This window comes from Gossypium raimondii, chromosome 9 (genome assembly GCF_025698545.1).
Source record: "Gossypium raimondii isolate GPD5lz chromosome 9, ASM2569854v1, whole genome shotgun sequence".
Lineage (NCBI taxonomy): Eukaryota > Viridiplantae > Streptophyta > Magnoliopsida > Malvales > Malvaceae > Gossypium > Gossypium raimondii.
The window spans coordinates 8,421,227-8,442,538 of record NC_068573.1 but is presented as its reverse complement, the minus strand read 5'-3'; the positions used below and the strand labels follow the sequence as shown (position 1 = coordinate 8,442,538).

General features: G+C 34.6%; 2 protein-coding genes across 2 annotated transcripts; one reads left to right on the top strand and one right to left on the bottom strand.

Annotated features, from left to right (window-relative positions):
• The first annotated feature begins 332 nt into the window (after window positions 1-332).
• Window positions 333-3,154, top strand: LOC105798342 (pentatricopeptide repeat-containing protein At2g13600). Its single transcript, XM_012628378.2, has one exon. The coding sequence runs from the start codon at window positions 637-639 to the stop codon at window positions 2,839-2,841; it is 2,205 nt and encodes a 734-aa protein (XP_012483832.1). The 5' UTR covers window positions 333-636; the 3' UTR covers window positions 2,842-3,154.
• A 1,795-nt stretch (window positions 3,155-4,949) lies between these two features.
• Window positions 4,950-13,438, bottom strand: LOC105798341 (polyribonucleotide nucleotidyltransferase 2, mitochondrial). Its single transcript, XM_012628377.2, has 16 exons — window positions 12,951-13,438; window positions 12,030-12,185; window positions 11,775-11,945; window positions 10,758-10,883; window positions 10,518-10,679; window positions 10,253-10,372; window positions 9,843-9,980; window positions 9,580-9,742; window positions 9,361-9,486; window positions 9,155-9,285; window positions 8,630-8,849; window positions 8,437-8,520; window positions 7,959-8,038; window positions 7,328-7,471; window positions 6,219-6,905; window positions 4,950-5,558 (listed from the first exon to the last, which is right to left on the bottom strand). Exons 1-16 carry the CDS (start codon window positions 13,278-13,280, stop codon window positions 5,454-5,456), a joined length of 2,943 nt encoding a protein of 980 aa, XP_012483831.1. The 5' UTR covers window positions 13,281-13,438; the 3' UTR covers window positions 4,950-5,453.
• Window positions 13,439-21,312: the final 7,874 nt, after the last annotated feature.

Genomic DNA, 21,312 nt, shown 5'->3' with positions numbered 1-21,312 from the left:
ATGTATGAGTCATGTACTATGAGATTCTCTAAATCTCTACTTCAATAAAGGTCTGTAAAAATAGTATGAGTCATCAAAAAGTATCTATAAAAGGAGTCTGAGTCATAAGATTCCTTCTTATCTTCAGAAGAAGGAAAAACCAATCTTTCTCTATATAAAGAGAAAGAATCCTTAGTTGAGGGGCAGAGAACCTTTCAATAAAATACTAGCATGTTTTAATATAAACATGTTTTTCTAAATATTTTATGTTCTCTTTCTCTTCAATTTAGGCTGATCTTTAAAAGAAAATCTCCTGTGAATTTAAAAGTATACTTTGTGCTTGCTGTACAACGAATTCTGTACAACAAAAATTAAATTTAGAGCAAAAGTACTAATTGACACTGAATTTAAGGAAGTATTTAAAATTAATGATTTGACAGACAGTCAAAGAAGAGGCATTGTTATTGGCATAGCATACTTGCTATTAAATCCTTAATCGTTGAAATTTTGGCCTTAGATCCTGTTAAATTGGTATATTTTCTTTAATGGCTTTTTCATTCCAACAATCAATAGCAGATTAACACGTGGAACTCTCTCCTCTAAATAGAAACCAAATTTCATAAAAGAAAAATTGTTTCCCTCGCAACTTTTAGTGGGATGAAAACTGCGTTGAAGAACCTTTTCTTGACGAATCCAAGCAAAAGCTTCAACTCCTATATTCAAAAATGTGTTTCTTTGTTAAAGATATTCTCAGACAAAGGCTTGGTTGCTGGAGGAACTGTCTTCCATTGCCATTTACTCAAGAATGGTGTTTTATCAGAGAGATGTATAGCTATCAAGTTATTAATAATGTACCTTGAATTCAGGAAATTATCTGAAGCTAATCAGATTGTAAAGGACTTTAATGGGTTTGATTTAGTTGTTCAAAATTGTTTGATTAAGGCTAATATTCAGTGGGGGAATTTGAGTGAAGCACGGAAAATGTTCGACGAAATGCCTGAAAGAAACGATATTACATGGACGTTATTGATTTCGGGGTTAATGAAATATGGAAGATTGGAAGAATCAATGTGGTATTTCGAAAGGAACCCATTTAAAAGTGTGGTTTCGTGGACAGCTGCAATTACTGGGTTCGTTAAAAACGGGTCAAGTTTTCATGGTTTGAAGCTTTTTGTAAGGTTGCTTGAATCTGGTGTTAAGCCAAATCAAGTTACTTTTAGTTCTATAGTTAGCGCATGTATAGAAATTGGTGATTTTGATTTGGGAATGAGTGTTTTGGGGTTGATAATTAAAACCGGGTTCGAGAATAATGTATCAGTTTCCAACTCTTTGATAACATTGTGTTTAAGAATGCATGAATTTGATCAGGCTAGGAGGGTGTTCGATCGAATGGAAACAAGAGATGTTGTTTCTTGGACAGCAATACTCGATATGTATGTCGAGATGGGAGAGTTGGAAGAGGCAAGGAGGATTTTTGATGAGATGCCACAAAGAAATGAAGTTTCTTGGAGTGCAATAATTGCGAGGTATAGTCAGTATGGTGATCATATAGAGGCACTGAAACTCTTTCGAAACATGGTTCGAGAAGGATTTAAGCCGACAATCTCGTGTTTCTCTAGTATTCTTTGTGCATTGGCTAGCCTTGAGAATTTACAAGCAGGAAAGAACCTTCATGCACATGTTATGAAAATCGGGATTGAGGGAGATCTTTTTATTGCTTGCTCTCTTGTTGACTTGTACTGTAAGTGTGGGGAAACTAAAGACGGACGGTTAGTTTTTGACTCGATCAAAAACAAAAATGTTGTTTTGTGGAATTCGATGATCGGTGGCTATAGTACGAATGGTCAAATGGATGAAGCCAAGTATTTATTTGATAACATGCCTACTCGTAATAACATCTCCTGGGGAGCTTTTATTCGTGGTTATGTAGAATACAAGCAATTCGATATGGTGTTCGAAGTTTTCAATGAGATGCTTTTGTCAGGGGAGACTCCGACAAAGCCCACTTTTTCGAGTGTGCTTTGTGCTTGTGCAAGTCTGACCTCATTAGAGAAAGGCAGGGATATTCATGGCAAGATCTTAAAACTTGGTTTTCAATATGATGTTTACTTGGGCACTGCCTTAACTGATATGTATGCAAAATGTGGAGATATTGAAAGCTCTAAGCAGGTCTTTGATAGAATGTCGGAGAGAAATGAGTTCTCATGGACCGTTATGATTCAAGGTCTAGCGGAAAGTGGTTTTGCAAAAGAATCTCTTGCCTTGTTCGAAGAAATGAAAAGAAATTCCTCTGTTGCTCCTAATGAACTCATGCTCTTATCGGTTCTATTTGCATGTTCCCATTGCGGATTTGTCGATAAAGGACTCAAGTTCTTTGGTGCAATGAAATTGGAATATGGTATAAGGCCGAAGGGAAGACATTACACATGCGTTGTGGATATGCTGTCTCGATCTGGACGCCTATCTGAAGCTGAAGAATTAATTAACTCCATGCCATTTCAACCCGAAGCTAATGCACTAGCAGCTTTAATAAGTGGTTGTAAGACATACAGAAACGAGGAGATAGCAGAGAGAACAGCTAGAAAACTTGTCGAACTAGCAGAGAAAAACTCCGCTGGATTCATCTTGTTGTCCAACATATATGCTTCAGCGGGGAGATGGATTGATGTTTCAAATATGAGGAAACTAATGAGGGAGAAGGGAGTGAAAAAGAGTGTTGGGTTCAGTTGGATTGAGGTGAGAAGCCATCTGCATTCCTTTTATTCGGAAGATGGAACACACTTGAAATCAGCAGAGATTCATGATATCTTGGAGCTCTTGAGATTGGAAATGACGGATCCTAAACATTTTCCGACATTCTAATCTTTCCTAACTCACAGAAATGATCTAGATTTCAAGGATATGCTGCATCGTACATTTTTAATTTATCGTGGAACCTTGCATCGGCAAAATTTGAGCAGGCAGTTAGGGCTGTATATAAGGGTGCCATGATATATAGTTGTTGCAGCTATAGCTAAAACATTTAGAGAGAGGATTGGGAGCTTCTTGGTGTAAGATCGGAGAATTGAGTTGTCAGGTTCTAGTCTCCCTGCAATAACTTTCAATCCCGGAACTGTCAAAGATAAGGCCCTTCTGAGCTAAGAACTTTCTGGGATTTAATTTAACGGAAGAGGGTAGGCAAGGTTTTTTATCTTTCTATTGTCGGCTAGAATATGCCATTGAAGTTAAAATAAATAGGCTTAATTAACTTTTGTATGTTATTGCTTGAAATTGAAAGAGGGTTAACAGCTTTAGGTTGGCTTCAATAGGAACCCAGGATTTCAAAGAATCAAACCCTTATTGCTAGTGATTTGATTCCTGTGATTAAACAAAATTACAAAAAAAAAATATACAATTTTTTTTTTTTTGGTGAAATAAAAACATCAGTTACATAAAGCAACCATTCGTTTTATCTGCGTGAATTAAATCTAAAAGATCCTTGGGAGCCTCATCAATAATTTTTAAGCTTGATTTCCAACTTAAACCGAGTTTAGCAAGACGATCTGCTACGAAATTTTGAATTCTTGGAATGTGCTTTATCCTCCACTCCCCTGCTGAATGCAAAATACGAAGAGTTCTTCGGAGCACAGTAATCCCTGAGTCTTCCAATTCCATATTAGACAAGATCTGAGCAACTTCCAGATTATCTGTCATAATAGTGAAACGTTTATAGCCCTTATTAAGTAGAATGAGGATCCCGTCAAGAATAGCCCAAACTTCTGCTTCGAAAGGGGAGCACATGCCAAGGAATCGGTTAAAACCCACTATCCAATTTCCATCTCGGTCCTGAGCCACTCCTCCTGATGCAGCATAGCCAGAATCTCTTGCTACAGCTCCGTCAGTGAATAAAAACACCCAATTGTCAGCTGAATTGATCATCAAGGAAGAGCCCGGCTTGCTCTTAGATTGATCTTCAGTATGGAAGGTGTAGTGACGGCCCCAACAACTAGAGACTTTTACCACTTCCGTTGCTGTCCAAGATAAATGCTGGAAAATGTATAGATTTCTATTCTTCCATATACGCCAAGCGACTAATCCAAACAGGCATGACCACGTGAGACCATAATCCTGCAATCTTTCATTAAAACAAAGGTAAAGAAAAAGCCAATCCTGAAAAGGAACGGAAAAAAACCTTTGTTTTAACTGATCAGGAATCACAAGCCGCCACACATCTTGCGCGGAAGGACAATCTCTAAGCACATGGACCAAGTCTTCAATATCATGTCCGCATATAGAACAAGAGCTACAATGATAGATTCCCCTCCTAGCTCGTTCCGAATTTGTAAGAAGTTTTTGATTGAAAGCAAGCCAAAGGAAGACTCGTACTCTCTGAGGACCTTGATATTTCCAAACAATCTTCCAGTAATCCTCCTGAGGATTCCAAGAATTCTCTTTCAAACGCCAATAGGCACTACGAACTGAGAAGACACCAGACGCGGACTGAGTCCAAATAATCCTATCCGAACCAGAGTGAGGGTGAGGAGGAGGAATGCTGACAATTCTATTTATTATAACTTCAGGCACCCAGGCACGAAATAAATCCAAATTCCAGCTACCATCTGAGTTGACCATCTCCCTAACACAACAATCCAAATCAAGGTTAGCAGGATGGTGAATTTTTGAAATTAAAGGTCCCATACCTGGAATCCAAGGATCTTTCCAGCATCTAGCAGTAGCACCGTCTCCAATAGACCAGGCAATATTATCTCTAAGGATTGGCCATATCTTAGAAAGTGCCCTCCATAAAAGAGAGCATTGGTTTCTTTTAAAATATACAATTTTTAATTATGCATTAGTAAACGGTTTGGAAGACCAAAAATTGCACATCTTTCGTTTTTAATTCAACTTTTGGCACACCTAACAAAAATGGGCTCTAAACAGGGAGAAAGATTGCATCTCGGGCAACAAAAATCAAAACGGTACAAAGGTAATATCTTCAATAATTTTATCAATATTGATACGGTACAATAACCTTGCTCACAAGTTACAATCATTGTTATGCCCGACTCATAATATTTATATACCAATAATGAAGGATCCAACCTCATAATCAATGAACCTAATCTGGTTAGGAGCTACAATTTCCTCTATATCTTCAAATTCCCAATACAGTCTATTCTCCAAAATTTCAAAATCCCTGAGGTTAAAGAGTGCAAACCATGCATCGTACAGGGCCCATGCAAAAATGAAATCTTTTAAGTATTATGATCCGCCCAGCTGTAAAGACTACCTTGCTTGTACAGCCACCAAGAAAGCTTCCTCGTGTACTTCAGGGTAAATTTATATTCATTGATCCACCTTTGCACATGCTTGTTCACCAAAACAGTGTCGATAATTCAATAATATTCAGCCATCAGAACAAGAATATCCATCGAACACCAATCTCGTCTCCATCTATAAGAACATTATTCCCAGCAAGGACTGTCAATGTGCTATCATTCTTCATCCACCATAGACATGACCGGGATACCTTTACTTGTAAAACTTGAACATTGGACTAGCAATTCGTCACCTACAGTAAACTCCCTCTCACCATTGGGCTGCAAGGAAATGAAAATAGGTTAGCAGGTTCAAAGGCTGAAGCAAATATACCAGTGTGGCAACCACAACTTAGATATTTCTAACAAAGAAATGTTCTTTTGAGCACCTGTCTATAGAAAGGAAATCGATAATGGGATGGACTTGAAAATTAGAACAAGACCGGAATTAATCAACCAATGTCTAAAAGAGAGCAGAGATCACAGGGTGCCGAGATAAAACAGATCAACAAATTCTACTAGTACGATCATTGGACATCATCATCTTGATTTGCCAAAGTCAACTAAATAAATAATTAAGCTGTAAGTTGATAGTGCACCTATCAAGAAAATGGAATGGTTTTAAAACATTAGCTATGTTGCTTCTACTTCTTATTTTTCTTGAAGTACCAGTGTCCCAACACCTGTATTCAACATATTTTCAGACACAAGCATGGGGAAATGACCCTCCAAAAACTCTCTAAATACATAAATAAAACTTGGAAAAAATTGAATATTCTCGTGTTAGACACATGCTTGTATCAAACACTGATACCCAAGTAACATAGAACATTAGAATTGAGCCAATCAAAAAATGATAATAAAAGGTCATACTTGAACAAAGGGAGAGACGATTTTTTACTTAAAAAAAGCAGTAGCAGTATCAGAAAAAAGGACACGTACCTCAAACTTATACATGCCACGAATTCCACCACCCAAATCGAGAACTAAACCACGTGCTCGAATTTGATAAATCTTAGCAGTAACTTTTGTTCCTAGCTTCAGTTTTTGAGGTGTCACTGGAGTCTTACCACCAGTTTCCTTGTCATTCTGATCACTCAGATTAGCCTCACCTTCATCTTGAGAAGTAAATTCTTTATTCCCTCCCATTTGAGATAAGGATTCCGACAACATAATACTGAGAGACAAATCAGGCATGTTATCAGAAGACTGGATCTTTTTCTGTTTACTACCCTTTTTCAACGTGCCCTTTGGTTTAGGAGCACTTTTGGAAGTCTTACTCAAACCAGCAGACTTCTCCTCCTCGTCACACTCGGCAGCACTTCGAATTACTACTGATGGCATTAAAGAGGCGGATCGGTTTGATTCAGTATTCTCCATTTTGCTCGGCACCAACTCCTCGAGAGTGGACTCCAGCTGTTCACCTTTTGACATGTTCTCAGGTGATGCCCAAATATTAGGTTTTTCTTTAGTAACAGGAGCAGATCCTTCAACTACACTTTTGGTCTCGGATTCAGGTCGGGGTAGAGTTGCTTTACGAGATAATTTTATATTACCACGAACATCTTGTCCTATGCACATCAAAGAAATTTGCTGGCCAACAGACACTACGTCTGAAACACGAGACACCTGATGAAAGATAAATGTAAGTTGGTGTGGCCTTCCATATTGACGCAAAAGCTTTGTAAAATAAACCGTCCATTAAAAACATGCCTAAACCCTAAACATAATATGGATAAGTATTCTGAAGCGTTCTCATCAGTTTCTGAATTTTTTTCATGTTGACTGATGCAAAAATTGATTATCATACCAGATACATGCTTAATGTGAATTATAGTTATTAAATAGCGATCCAATTTGAGAGCAAAACAAAGGGCATCAAGTTCACCAATCCTTCAAACTTAAATAAATCACCAAGACCCTGAGCAACCATATATATGAGCCAAAAAACCAATAAGAGAGAACCACATCCAAAACCTAGAAATCAGAAAGGCTGAAAGGGCATTTAGAAAAAGTAGTGGTAAAATCAATGGAAATGTTTTGTCACCTACCGGTTCATGTGATAACTCAGAAATGTGTAGCAGACCTTGCTGTCCACCATTAAACTCCACAAAGGCACCATATTCTTTAATTGACATGACAATACCTTTATAGATTCCTCCAACTACGATTTCACGGCCAACAATGAAATCAACCTGTAGCACAAAAGATCACTCAAGGAACTTAATTAGGATAAAGAATGAAGAACAGGCAAGCTCATAATATTATAAACTAGCAGCAAGATGGACCAAATTAATCCTAGAGTGACTGGTATGTGTCCAGATCTTGGACCCTTTTCTGTTGTAACCCCTTGTCTTAAGTTCAAGACAATTGAGTAAGACATCTAGAAACAAAGCAGCACCCAACAACTGTTCCTGAGTCCGAGCAACATAGACAGGAAGTATTGAAGCAGCATAACAAAAGGGTTCAAGCATTTAAATTTGAAAATAATCACCATTCCTCAAAAAATTGTCTACTTTTAGCTAGCCAAAGTGAGTACTGATATTATAGTACATTAAATTTGCAAAAAAGCCTTCAACGACTTTTAGAATTGGAATTAACAAGTATTAAAAGGTTTGCATATATCTAAAACAAACTACAGGAATATCGGACATCAATTAAAATAAGGAATGCTATGAATACCTTATCTTGCACTTTTTCCATCACAGCCTGATTCTTAGCAGCTATAGTAATTGTCCCATCACCAACGGAGATCCGAGCACCTGAATTTTGAAAAGCATCAACTTGAATGAACAATGTGCAACAATAGTTTGCAGCAATAAAATGTAATCAGCAAAGTACACAAAAGATGTGTCCTTCAGTCATCCATAATTGAAAAGAACTACTTAATCTTCAGCATAAATATAATTTTCATAGCTGTCCAACTGATGCTTGAGTCTAACAAAATAAATCCTCTTCCATGTCCAATGTGAAGAGTGAAAATCTATATACTCAATGACTGGTATTTATGAAGGAAACAATTATGAACTAAAAGAATAGTACATATCATTATTCTAGGAAGAGTACCATCATGGCAGAAACAATCAAAAAACTTAACCACAACCAAAATCAGATTACATCCCCAACCAAATGCAAAATGTTTTTCAAGTTCAACACCCACCTGTTTCCTCTTCAACTTTTCTTTTAAGAGCACCTAGAGGCCCAATAAATCGCCGAATAGCATCATTGCTAAACTTCAAAGTTACTGCATCACAGAGCATTATTTACAGTTGAGTATAAAATGAATTGTTGCAGAGTATCTGAGCTACTTAAGTACAAAACCAAAAGCTAACAAACATAATCAAAACTTGAACCTAGACGAGGAGAATTTCTATCATCTTGATTTCGAGGCACGCTAATCTCTTGTTCCATGTGATCAAGGATTTGAAGGCGTCCTTTACGTGCAGGCTCCAAAGACTCGCATATTATATCTAAAGGAATCCCAGCAGGTTTTATATCCAATTGAATTGCTGTAACTCCATTCCTTGTCCCAGCAATCTTGAAATCCATGTCTCCTAGATGATCTTCAAGACCCTAGAGAGATCACTGTTTTAATGAACTTTACCAACTTCACATTATTGAGGTCACAAAAGTATTTATCAACAAGACCTTGGTACCATGTAGCTAACTCCTTGTTCCATACTCCTTAGAACTAGAGGCAATCATTAAGTTAATAAGAGAATGAAGAAAAAAACCACTCCATACATAATCAAAGGTAGAAAAGTTTCTAGTGTTGGTTTCTAACATCTTTTTAAAGGTTTTATTATTCAATAAAATAAAAGCAACCAAGATTTGTCACCTAAACAATATGCCAAAATTGGTCAAGTAAAACATCTCACCAAAATATCAGTCAATATACGATAGTCCGTAATTTCACCAGTTTCTGGGTCAACATCAGTAACAAGACCCACTGAAACACCTGCAACATGTTCTCGTAATGGAATGCCAGCATCCATCAAAGCCATACTGCCTGTATTAGGAAACCCCATCAGGCTAAAAGTTTAAAGGAAATAAATATAACTGATTTACAGAGTGAAATTGATACCTCCACAAACAGTAGCCATAGATGTTGAACCATCTGAAGCCATGACTTCAGAATTAATTCGAACAGTGTATGGAAAATCATCTTCAGGAGGCAATACAGCAAGAAGAGCTTTCTCCGCAAGAGTTCCTAAGGGTAACAAAAGAGACAAGCAAAAGCTCATCTAAATGGTAAAACGTTTTTACATACAACACATATTTTGTGATTAAGAAATTGGTTTACCATGCCCTACTTCACGTCTGTTCAAGCCAGTTCGTTTACCGATTTCATTGATACAAAACGGTGGAAAACTATAGTGAAGCATGAAGCGCTTCGTTGGGGGACCAACCAAGGAGTCCAAGCGTTGGGCATCCTGAGGTGCTCCAAGTGTCACAGTACAAAGAACCTGAAATAAAACATCAAATATAAGCCTCCACTACAAAGAAAGGTCAAACCTACAGATATCTAGAAAGTAGAAGTAGAGACAAGGATAACTGTGCCTTAACCTGAGTATCTCCGCGGTTAAAAAGAGCAGATCCATGTAATATAGGCAAATGGCCAGCCTCACAGTATATTGGCCGAACTTCATCAAGATGTCTTCCATCAAGTCTAAATCCTTCAGAAATAATTCTTTTGCGAACAACCTGATATTTTCATTCAACTTGAGCTATGCCAACTTCAAGAGGTTCAAGAACAAGGATAGGAAATAATATAAGAGTGAAGCAAAACTCATCCAATTTTCATCCCCCTTCTTCAGTTTTAAGGAAGTTTAAATTCCCTTTTACTTATCATCAAAAACTAGAAGATTGCTCAAGATCACCAAAAGTCTAAAGTTATACTTGTTATGCAATCAAATCTTTTGTTAAGCCAAAAAGAGGAAAAAGAAACTCATTTTACAGCTTTATTCAGAGCTCACCTTTTTCCTGACAGTGTCCACAACCTTTGGCAGAACTTTTAAGCTTTGCTCATCGCATTCTTCTTCAAGTGCACTTTTTACATCTTGTGCTATCTTCTCTAAAGCCTCACCACGTTCAAACTATATTATTACAAATTACCACAGCATGAAACCCAATAATACATTAAAATAAATAAATTAAAAACAAGAAACTCAAATGAATCTGTGTATATAAGTAACATTTTCATATCTAGAGAAAGAGAGGTGAAAGGAGAAATGTAATCACCTTTCCATAGGAAGGATCTGTAAAAACAGCATCAATTGGTGCTTCCGCTAGGTTTCTAACTTTCTCAAAGATTTGTTCTGAGACCATGGATAATTTGTATTCCTTCTTTTGTTTGCCAGCTTTTGCAGCCAGTCTGATTTGAGGTTCCAGATATTTAACTGCCTGAATCAATAAACCATCTTAAAGCCATTTTCCATTAATTGATACACAAGAAAAGTTTATGACAAGCCTGTGACTCACTTCCGGATGAGCCAGCCTTAAACCAGCTTCTAAATCTTTCTCAGTGATTTCGCCAGCTTGCACATCAATCATCAAGGTTTTGTCCCTCGTACATGCATATACCAAGTTGAGATCACTTAAACTAAGCTGAACCACATCAAATAAGGACTTATCAGAGGAGGGTAACTGACAGATCTATATTCATTGTAACCAGATTTACAGGGTTGACAAAGCCTAAAAGCAACTTCAATATAGGTTAGACAAACTTTTAATAACTTTCCTCGCCAAATAACAATAAATAGCATTATATACAATGTGCATGACACATTAAAATTGTATCAAAGGACCATCAAGGTGAGACCAGAGCAGAACCCAAGAAATGATAACAAACAGAGAAATATAAGGGAACATCAACTGAGGGAAAATTAAACGAAAAAAATTTTAATCCAGATCCTAAGGGAAGGGAGGTGGGGAAATTGAAAGTTCATATAAGCATCCAAAGCAATCTTGAGCCACTCCACATCTGCTAAAAGCCTATAAGAGCTACACTGCAAGCACCATCCCAACATAGACCAACTATAACAATAGCATCTCATACAATCCGCCAGAATTTAAGAAAAGATAGCAGTATGAGTAAACCTGAATAAATAAAAAAACTATACCACATGCCACTAAGACCAGTCTTTACCTTTATTTGCCCCTACAATATGCCTTTCTAACTAGCCATGATTCCAATAAGTGTTTTAGTTATTAGCTAGTTTCCAACCTGATGATTTACTTCAAGAGGTGAACAAAGAAGGTAAACACCATGAATTAATAATGACACAACTAAACATGTCCTACATAAGCAAAAACTTTGCAATGATATGACTTTACGATGAGCATCTAACAACCAACTCATTACAATATACAAAAAAAAAAGTAAGTCGGAAATTACAATTAAGTCAAAACTCTACACTTGACCTAAGACTACCTGTAATAATCATAAAAGAGGCACCTAAATCAGCATCCATAACTAACAAAAGCTTATGTTTATACCTCATCCATTGTTGGATTAACAATAAACTGCCCGCAAATTCTCCCCATCCGTACCACTCCAATGGGTCCACCCCATGGAATATCTGATAACATAAGAGCAGCAGAAGTCGCATTAGCTGCCAACACATCTGGATCTTGTTTGCCATCAGAAGAAAGAACACTTGCCATTACCTATTGAGTACAGCAATGTCAATCAAATTGAAGACTGAAATATATTTATACATGCACATGTTTGAATTTGAAAAGTGACAACACCTGGATCTCATGATAAAAGCCAGCAGGAAAAAGAGGCCGTATGGGCCTATCAATGAGACGACCACATAAAAGTTCACGTTCTTTTGGAGCACCCTCCCTCCGCATGAATGTGTTTGGAATCAGACCTTGAGCAAATTGCTTCTCTTGATAATCAACCTTAAAAGAAGAAAATTCCCAATGAGACCACACACTAGCAAGCCCCTAACATTCGAGAAATGTCTAATCCATGAATAACCAAATGAGCAATTACTATTCAATAGTTAATAGACCCCCTTATTAATTTTGTTGGGCGTTCTTGCTTACAAGATCAAAATGCAAAAAAATCTTGATTTAGATGCAAAATCAGAAAATATAAGTTCATAAGAACTAAAAAAGAATAATTGTATTTTCTACACAAGGAAATACATGGTTTTACTTTTATATGAATAACTATGTTAAAATTGGAGTTTGATTTTAGGTCATGTTTTCATCATAAATTTACTTTCTACTCTTTATAGAACAACTTCTGATGAAGCAAAAACCAAACAGTAATAAATAAATAACCAAGCACAATTCTGCAAACCCAGATTTCATATCCCTTTAAAAAATCAAAAACTTGCTCTTTCACCCATACTTAGGACACTCTTCAAGGACATACTAAGGTTCATGCTTTTTCTATTTTCTATTTGTTTCAATAGAAAGTAAAGAACGTCACATATAAAACTAAAATCAAAGAGTAAACATCAAAAAGCAAAATTACAATCCAAACAGAACCTAAATAGCTGAGCAAACTTAGAACATTTGTCTGGAACAAAACATTATTAAATAACAATGACCCAAGATTACATTTAACCCAAAATGAAAACTAAAACACTAAAGATGTTCAAATTGTCCCTAGATTAGGAAGAAAAAGAGAAGACAAAATTGAATAATATTACTTACAGTAAGCGGTAGAAAGTCTCGATCAGCATCGCCTTTAGCGGCAGCAACAGTGGACAAAACTTTGGTCTCTTCCATGCCCAAAACAACGGCCCCATTAGCAAAACGAGCAATTTTACCCGTTTCAAGTGAAATTACCCGAGATCCAATTTCGAACTCTTCTTTGAAAGACTCCAGAAACTTGGTCCCCGCCACTGGCCGATCAGGTGGGTCGGACTCCGACGTCGATAAACCAAAACGGCCGTTGCAAAAGTTTCGGAAATGTAAGGCTCTCCGTGTTAGGAGAGGGTTGGCTTTGGCTCGAGCCCTGATAGCTAGTGAGAACATTGCCATTGTAGAGTAAGAAAGGAGTTCGGTTTCGAATTTTCTGGGGCTTAGGGTTTAAGGGTGGGGGGAGAACGCTTTGGTGGCAACAAAATGGAAGGGTTTTAGGGTTTGTTTTGGTGCATTGAGGTGTATTTTACTACTTTGGGCGCGACATTTTCATGCGAAACAAACACTTTCTGCGGTTTTTGATTCTTTTTACATAGGATAGGTGTACAAAATTCAGTCTATATTTTTAAAAATATATAAAAATTATAAATAGATAATTTAATAAAAAATAATTTTTATTTTTATTTTATAATATTATTATTTATCCAAAATCTAATTATATTTTGTATTAATTTTAATTAATATTCTAAGTAAAATTTATAACTTAAATTTAACACTTAATTTTTAGCATTTATTTTTAAACATTTAAATTTTCAGTTTATCAAACATAATCTTGATTAATATGTCATAATTTGAGGTTCGCTTTCTATAAATTTCAATAGGAATATTTTTATCTATCTATATTTATATTTAAAGTGTTGCCATGAATTAATTAAGTATGAATTCAATTGAGAAATAATAAAATATTTTTATAAATAAAGTAAGTTATATTAAAAAAAAAAAGAGGAAGGATTCATTTGCACCCATATAAAATTAGAATTTGATGATCCCATAGTAACTTAATTATCCTCCCTCGGAATATACCTTAAAAACCACAATCTTTCATATTTTAATATATGTTTGATTATTCTAATCAAGGTTGAATTCGTAACCATCGATTGCCTATCTCCAATGGTTTTAACTCTTTCATATCTTTGTTCCTTTAAAATGGTCAACCCATCCAAAATGTCTCAAAGTTCAACTTCAAACACTGAATAATATTTTTTGATATTTGAATGATTTTGAGTAAAGTATTTTTTTTTATTATTTGATAATTTTTCAAAAACAATTTAATGAAACAAACATTATTAAGAAAACGCTTTAAATCAAAATCGTGTATCTGAACTTATATACTCACAACATCAATGCACCCAATTCAATCTTTCAAATTAGCCACAAATTGGGTTATCAATACTCGGAAAGCACCAATTTACATCATAAAAAAAAACTCCATTTACATTCAAAAGAACTCTGAATCAGCAATTAAAAGAATGGAAAACCTCATGTTTCTTTATTGAAAATAGAAATAATATTTCCCAGGCTTGCCAAACGCAGAACATTTACATTTCAATCAAATTCTCCAACAATGCAGCCTAACTCAAAAGAGCTCGTATGACTATTCCAATACAGAGAAAGGAGTTTAAGGTGGATTTGAATGGACGGTGAGGTGTGGTGCGGTGCAGTAAGTTTAGCTTACTTTTTATCTCACGTTATAATATCGTTACAGTATTTAATCTCATCGCCACCATTATTTTTATATTAATCACATGTAAACGTACCGCCCATCTAATTCCACCCTAAAGCAAGTTGTAGCTTCTAAAAGACATTTAGCTTAATAAGTAACTGATCATTTTCTAGCTAAAAAGAATCAACTATTGTCATTCTTAGGGTCTGTTTGATTGACAGTAAAATATTTTCCGTAAAATGATTTCGGAAAAATATTTTACTTTTCTGTGAAATGATTTACTGAAAAATATTTTTTGGTGTTTGATTGAATCTGTGTAAAATATTTTCGGCTGTTTGGCAGATTTCTTGGAAATATTTTTCGAAAAAATTGTTTTTACATATATTGATATATATTAATAAATTTTTTATATTTTAAATTACTTTTACATATATTGCAATGATTTATTTATAATAATACTCAATTATTAAGCTACAATATTAATCGTTATAAATTGAAAAAAATTAATATCAAATAAATTATTCGTAATTGTGTTAAAAAAACAAGTATTGAATAATTAAAAAAACAAGTTACTGGAAAATTGATAAACAGAAGCAATTTTCTACCGGAAATGAAGGAAGGAATGAAGGAGACGATAGAGAGGAAAGCACGGAAAATGTCTTACGGAAATTGAAAGGGTAAGACATTTTCCCTAAAATGTAACCCATTTTCCCTTGTTTTGGAGTTCATTTTCCAAATGGAAAATGTTTTCCGCCAATCAAACGCTGGAAAAATTAGAAATGATTTTCCGGAAAATCAATTCCTTCAATTAAACACGCCCTTAGTTAATTGACAAAAGAAAGTCAGCATAGTTCCAGGTGCCCATTCAATACACAAGTTGTGGACATGCATCTCCTGTTCAAACTGATCATGGCAAATCAACCCCATCTTATCCTTCATCTGTAGCACGTCTTTGAATGTTGCACTTATCAAAATTTTCTTTTTTGCCTACCCCATCTTCAATGGAATGAGATTGTTTGCAGAATCCAAATTTCTATAGATTCCACTGTTGCAAGGGAGCAACAGTGGCCGCTTAAACAAGTTCAAACAGGGAGGACACTTAAGCTTGAGACCCAGTTTTTGGAGATGAAGAACCCAAGGATTCATGGCTCTGTTACAGCTCTACTTGGTCAAAACGCTCATTTTTGAGAAGTGAGAACTCAAAAACTAAATCCCAAAATGCTTTCCTTCTGAGAGTAAAATAAAAACGATCGGTAAATTTAATTCATATAGAAAATGAATTTTTTTTTAGAAGTAAAAGATTTGAGAAAAGAAAGAAAATACCCAATGCCTGAAAGTGTTGAAGCTGCATTTGCAGATGTCACAACGAGGTGCTTCCTAGACAGGTGGAGGCTCCGATTACGTATCTGATAGAGAAAATTGAAGAAGAATAAGAAAAAGAGCTCTCTCACCATCTACTAGTAAAATGTTTGTAGTTGACCAATTTTATATACAAAAGGGTATAATTGAACAACAGAATCATTATAATCAATCATTTTATTAATTTTTCATGATTTAACCAAACAATGATAATAAATATTCTTTTACTTTGGAGTACCTTACAAATAAGTTTAGAAAAAGTAACTCGTCTTTGGTTCAGAAGATTTCTGCGGTTAATAAGTGCTTTCAAACGGTAAAGCTCTAATTTATTCAAAGAAAGGGAAACGTAGTTATTGATTGGATAGTTAGAACTTATCCAAAAGGGGAATCCGAACTTTCAATTATTAATTTTCCTACTTTTCACGTTAAAAAATTTTTGTTAGAAGATGCATTGGGTAATTCCTTTGTAAAGAATAATTAAAGGCACTTAATTGCCTTATTTATTATCAATTTTTTTGCCTTTATTAATTTTATTTATCTAAACAAAATAAGCATATACAATATCCATCCCTTAATCTTCCTTTCTTTTCTTTTATAATTATTTATCCAAATATAGAGTTTAGCCTTATGACGTGTTTGGATTTTTAAAACAAAAACTTAAATGAAAAATTTATTCCTATACTATGATTTTTTTATTTAAGTACTTAAATTTTTGTTAAAATATACTTAAACTATTATTCCGTTATATTTTTTATTCAATTTATACTTTCATTAAAAAACATTTTTAACCAATCAAAACATCTCTCTTGCCAAAAATAAAAAAGATACTTGTTCCTTCTCTCCTTTCAACACATTTTCTTTCACATTATTTCTTTTCTCTCTAAAACTCTCTTACGCTTTCTTCGATATCCTCTATTTTTTTGCAATAACTTGATTTTAGCTAATGTCAAAAATGCAGTTTTGAAATCGAATTTTATAAATTGAGTTGATGACTTTATGAATAGAAGGATCTACATATTTAGTATGAAAATATATTGTTGAACAGTTGTCACCAAAAAAATACATCTTGTTGAACAGTCAAGTAATTAAGTCGAGAAAACCATTAATTATTGGATAAAGATTAAATTGTAAAGGTACGATCGCTATTATGTTTTAATTTAAAAATTACTTGAGGGCTTAATTAAAATTTATGCAAAGGACCTAATGATTATTATTCGTGTGTTAGTGGATGACAACAATTTACTTCATCCATTTCCACTAAGTATATTAAATGATGATTAGTGTTATTTATTTAGTTAATTAAATAAGATTTGTTTTCTAATTAAGTTTAATTAGTTCATTAATCCAAGTATATATAATAAGTGATGAGAGAGATAAAACCGTATCATTTTCTTCTTCCTTTGTGTCGTCCATGCTAGGAGAAAAATTGAAATTTTAGGTTTTTCTCCTTTTAACATTCGGTCAACAAATTAAGTAATTAAAGGTGAGGTTGAGATGTCATGGGATTAAGCAAAGGTGAAGGCCATAAATGAGTAGCCCTGTAACACCTGTAACTCGTCTCCGTCATCGAATTAGGGTTACAGAGTATTATAGTACAATTCAAAACATTTAACTTCAAACAAAAACAATTATTCAATTTACAAACCATTATTGAAATACACACTTCATTTATAGTATAAGTGCACTTACGGGCCTTAAATTGAGTCTACGAGGCCTTAAAAATAGTTTAGGAACATTCAGGGGCTAATTTGAAACAAAACAGAAAATTTTGAAAATAGGGGTCACACGGTCGTGTAACAAAGCCCAGGCCGTGTGACTCAAAACATGGTTGTGTGGCCAACTATGTAACATTTGAACTATGAGACACACGGCCATGTCGCTGACTGTGAATCCGCCCGTGTGAGTATTGGAAATGGGGTCACACAACCGTGTCACCAGGCAATGTAACTCTTTGTGACCATGTGGTTCATCCTGCACTTAAAATTTAAATGACACATGGTCGTGTGGTATGACCGTGTGACAACCAGTGTCCCAGGTCGTGTACTGCCAAAAAAACCCCGATGTAAACCAATTCAATAGCCCTTTCTTATACATTAAGACATACCATTTCCAAACACATTCACACATTAAAAATTAATCAAACACACCTAAAACATACCAAAATCAATCAACCTAGGTGTCTAACCAATGTGCCCTTGTTGACACCACAATTTATTTGCCAAAATAAACCAAATCATACACCTATCACACACCAAGCTATCTTGCATTCAAATTCACATTGAACAAGGATAATCACATACCTAATTTACCATTAATTCAAACCATTCATGACTACTTCCAACAATCACACAATTTCATCCTAAGGTAATATCTAAAATATGTACTTAACACTACTCAAATAGTCCATTTCTTCACATCCTTTAAACAACTTTTATATATAATCAGAAAGCATTCACCAAAGACCAAATGCATTTATTACAATATCATTAAACCAAAATACCAAACATATATACATGACTACAAAGTAGCACCATTTCAAATACTAAACATAACAACATGAACAAAAAACCAAAAGATCCTAATACATGCCATTCAAAACCAACTTTCAAAATAACTCAAAACATCTATCAATATGAGAGATGGATAGCGTGTATGCTCTAACTTGAACTCTCGACCAACTAGGCTTTTCATAATCTACAAGAAAAACACAATAACATGAGCACGATATGCTTAGTAAGTTCGAATATATGTAAACATAACTTACCTAGTAAAATTACTTTACATAAAACATACACTATCTCAAATCTCACTTATGTAACTCATAAATTCTTATTCACATGAAAAACCTTAGAAAATTAACATAATAACCATTCAATTGATATCCTTTTTGATTATTTCATTGTTTAGAGGATGCCATGGTATCTTTCAACCAAGGTCTTACACAATCCCGGAGTGGTGCCATAGTATCTTTCAACTATGGTCTTGATTCAATCACACTTAATGCCATAGTTTCTTTCAACTATAGTCTTATTCATTTTTCGGTATAATGCCGTAGTATCTTTCAACTAGGGTCTTACCCGTTCCGGCTTAATACCATAGTATCTTTCAACTATGGTCTTTTTCATTTCAAGTATAATGTCAAGATATCTTTCAATCATGGTCTTTCTCGTTTCTCCAATCAATGAATCCAATCACCAATTTATAAACATATATATAAGCATAAATTTACATCAAGCAATCAAATGAATTACTTTAGTTGAAATACAAACTTACCTAGATAGATACAATCACAAACACAAAACTGACGTTTATTCTGTTACTTTAGCTTTTCCTCGATTAACGTTTTATTGAGTTGTTTCTTGATCTAAATGAAAATTTCCACTCGATTAATACATTCAAACATCTCAATTAATTATTCTTAAGCTAATAATGTAACACCCCCTACTCGTATCCGTTGTCAGAATAGGGTATGAGGCATTACCGGAGTTTACTGAACATTTTCAATAATTTTAAGTCATTTATTATTCATATTCTAAAAATAATCGTAACGTCCCTCTATTGGGCCCTCGAAGCTCAAAACATTCATTAGGAACCTACTGGGATAAAATCGGAATCATAGGCAATTTTTCGCAGAATCCTAAATATATATATATATAGATTTAAATTTTTTTTATTTTCGAATTAGGTGCAGGATTCATACGAGCGTATCACATAACAAATATTTTCATAAGAAATTGCATAACTGAAACCTTTCCACTCTTTCATAAGCTCAATTATATTTTCATCTAAACACTTACCATTCCAATGCACCTTATAATTAAACATATTACCATTCAACAGTAATTTGGCACTTGCCTAAACTTCAAGCAACGACATTGGTTAGCGTACTTTAATATTGACAAACTTATTTTCTCGCCATGTCTTACTTAAATTTATTACTCGTCTTAATACACATAATTTTCCTTGTATCAACGTATCAAAGATAGTCTCATATTTACATGTCATGACACATATCATTTTCTTGTTGTTTCTTCTTAAATATAAATCATTCAATTCATTATGACAATATTTCATGTACCATAATTTTCTATAAGTTCAATGTATATTTATTCCAATAGCAGTTCATAATCTTGAATATGCATAATTATCAGGCAAGTTTCACATACATGTATTTTCCATGTCATATTTCAGTATATCAAATAATTATCATTTCTATGTATTTCAAGTTTAATTTCATGATTTTAAGTACTTATCATTTTCTATTTTTATCCCGTTGAATTTCTCGAAATTTCGATGGATTTTCAGGGGTACACTTTAGTGTACAAATTTGGATCCGTCAATTCATATTCATGTGCGCACATTTTCCAATTCAGAGAGCACATTCCTCAAACCTCATTTCTTACAGTGGGATTACCAGTCTAGGCTAAATCCCCTACAAGAGAGCACACTCCCGCGAACCTCATTTCTTACAGCGGGATTACCAGTTCAGGCTAAATCCCCTGTAATATAAAGCCATAGAGTATTGTCGGGATTACCATTCCAGGCTAAATCCCCTGCAACGACAATTACTCTAATGAGCTTGGATCTGAATTACCAGTCCAGGCTAAATTCAGACCCTAATTTGGTTTACCCGTCCGGGCTAAATCCATTTTCCACATATTCTTCGGGAGGGCTATATCAAGATCACCCGTCCAGGCTAGATCTTTTTCATACATATTCTTCGGGAGGGCTATATCAAGATCACCCGTCCGGGCTAGATCTTTTTCACACATATTCTTCGGGAGGGCTATATCAGGATAGGATCACCCGTCCGGGCTAGATCCTTTTTACCGTCAATTCCTTTTCAGAGATCCATCGAATTTTCCTTTCATTCAACTGGGATTTCTTCCTCTTTTTATCAAATATATCAATGTTTCATCAATCTTCATACAATGAACATTCAAATCATAGTCACATCAATAACAAACAATTCATGCATTTAAGAATATAATTCAAGTTACACGAACTTACCTCGTTACTTGTTCGTGTTTACAATTTCACTAATCCGATGTCTTTTCTTTTCCACGTTCAAGTCTCATATTTGAGTCATTTGGATCTTTATAAATAAATTTGATCATCATTTTCATTCATTTCATATTCTGATACATTCAATTACTGTTCTAGGCAAGATAACCATTTTACCCCTATGCTTTTAATTAATGGCAATTTTTAATCCTTAGGCTCAGAAAAATAAATTCTTGTAATTTAAATAAATAAACAATCCATTTCATGAAATTTGGTCATTTTTGACATTTTTACAAAATTACCCATAAAGTTTTACTTTTATTCAATTTAGTCCCTGAGCCTAAA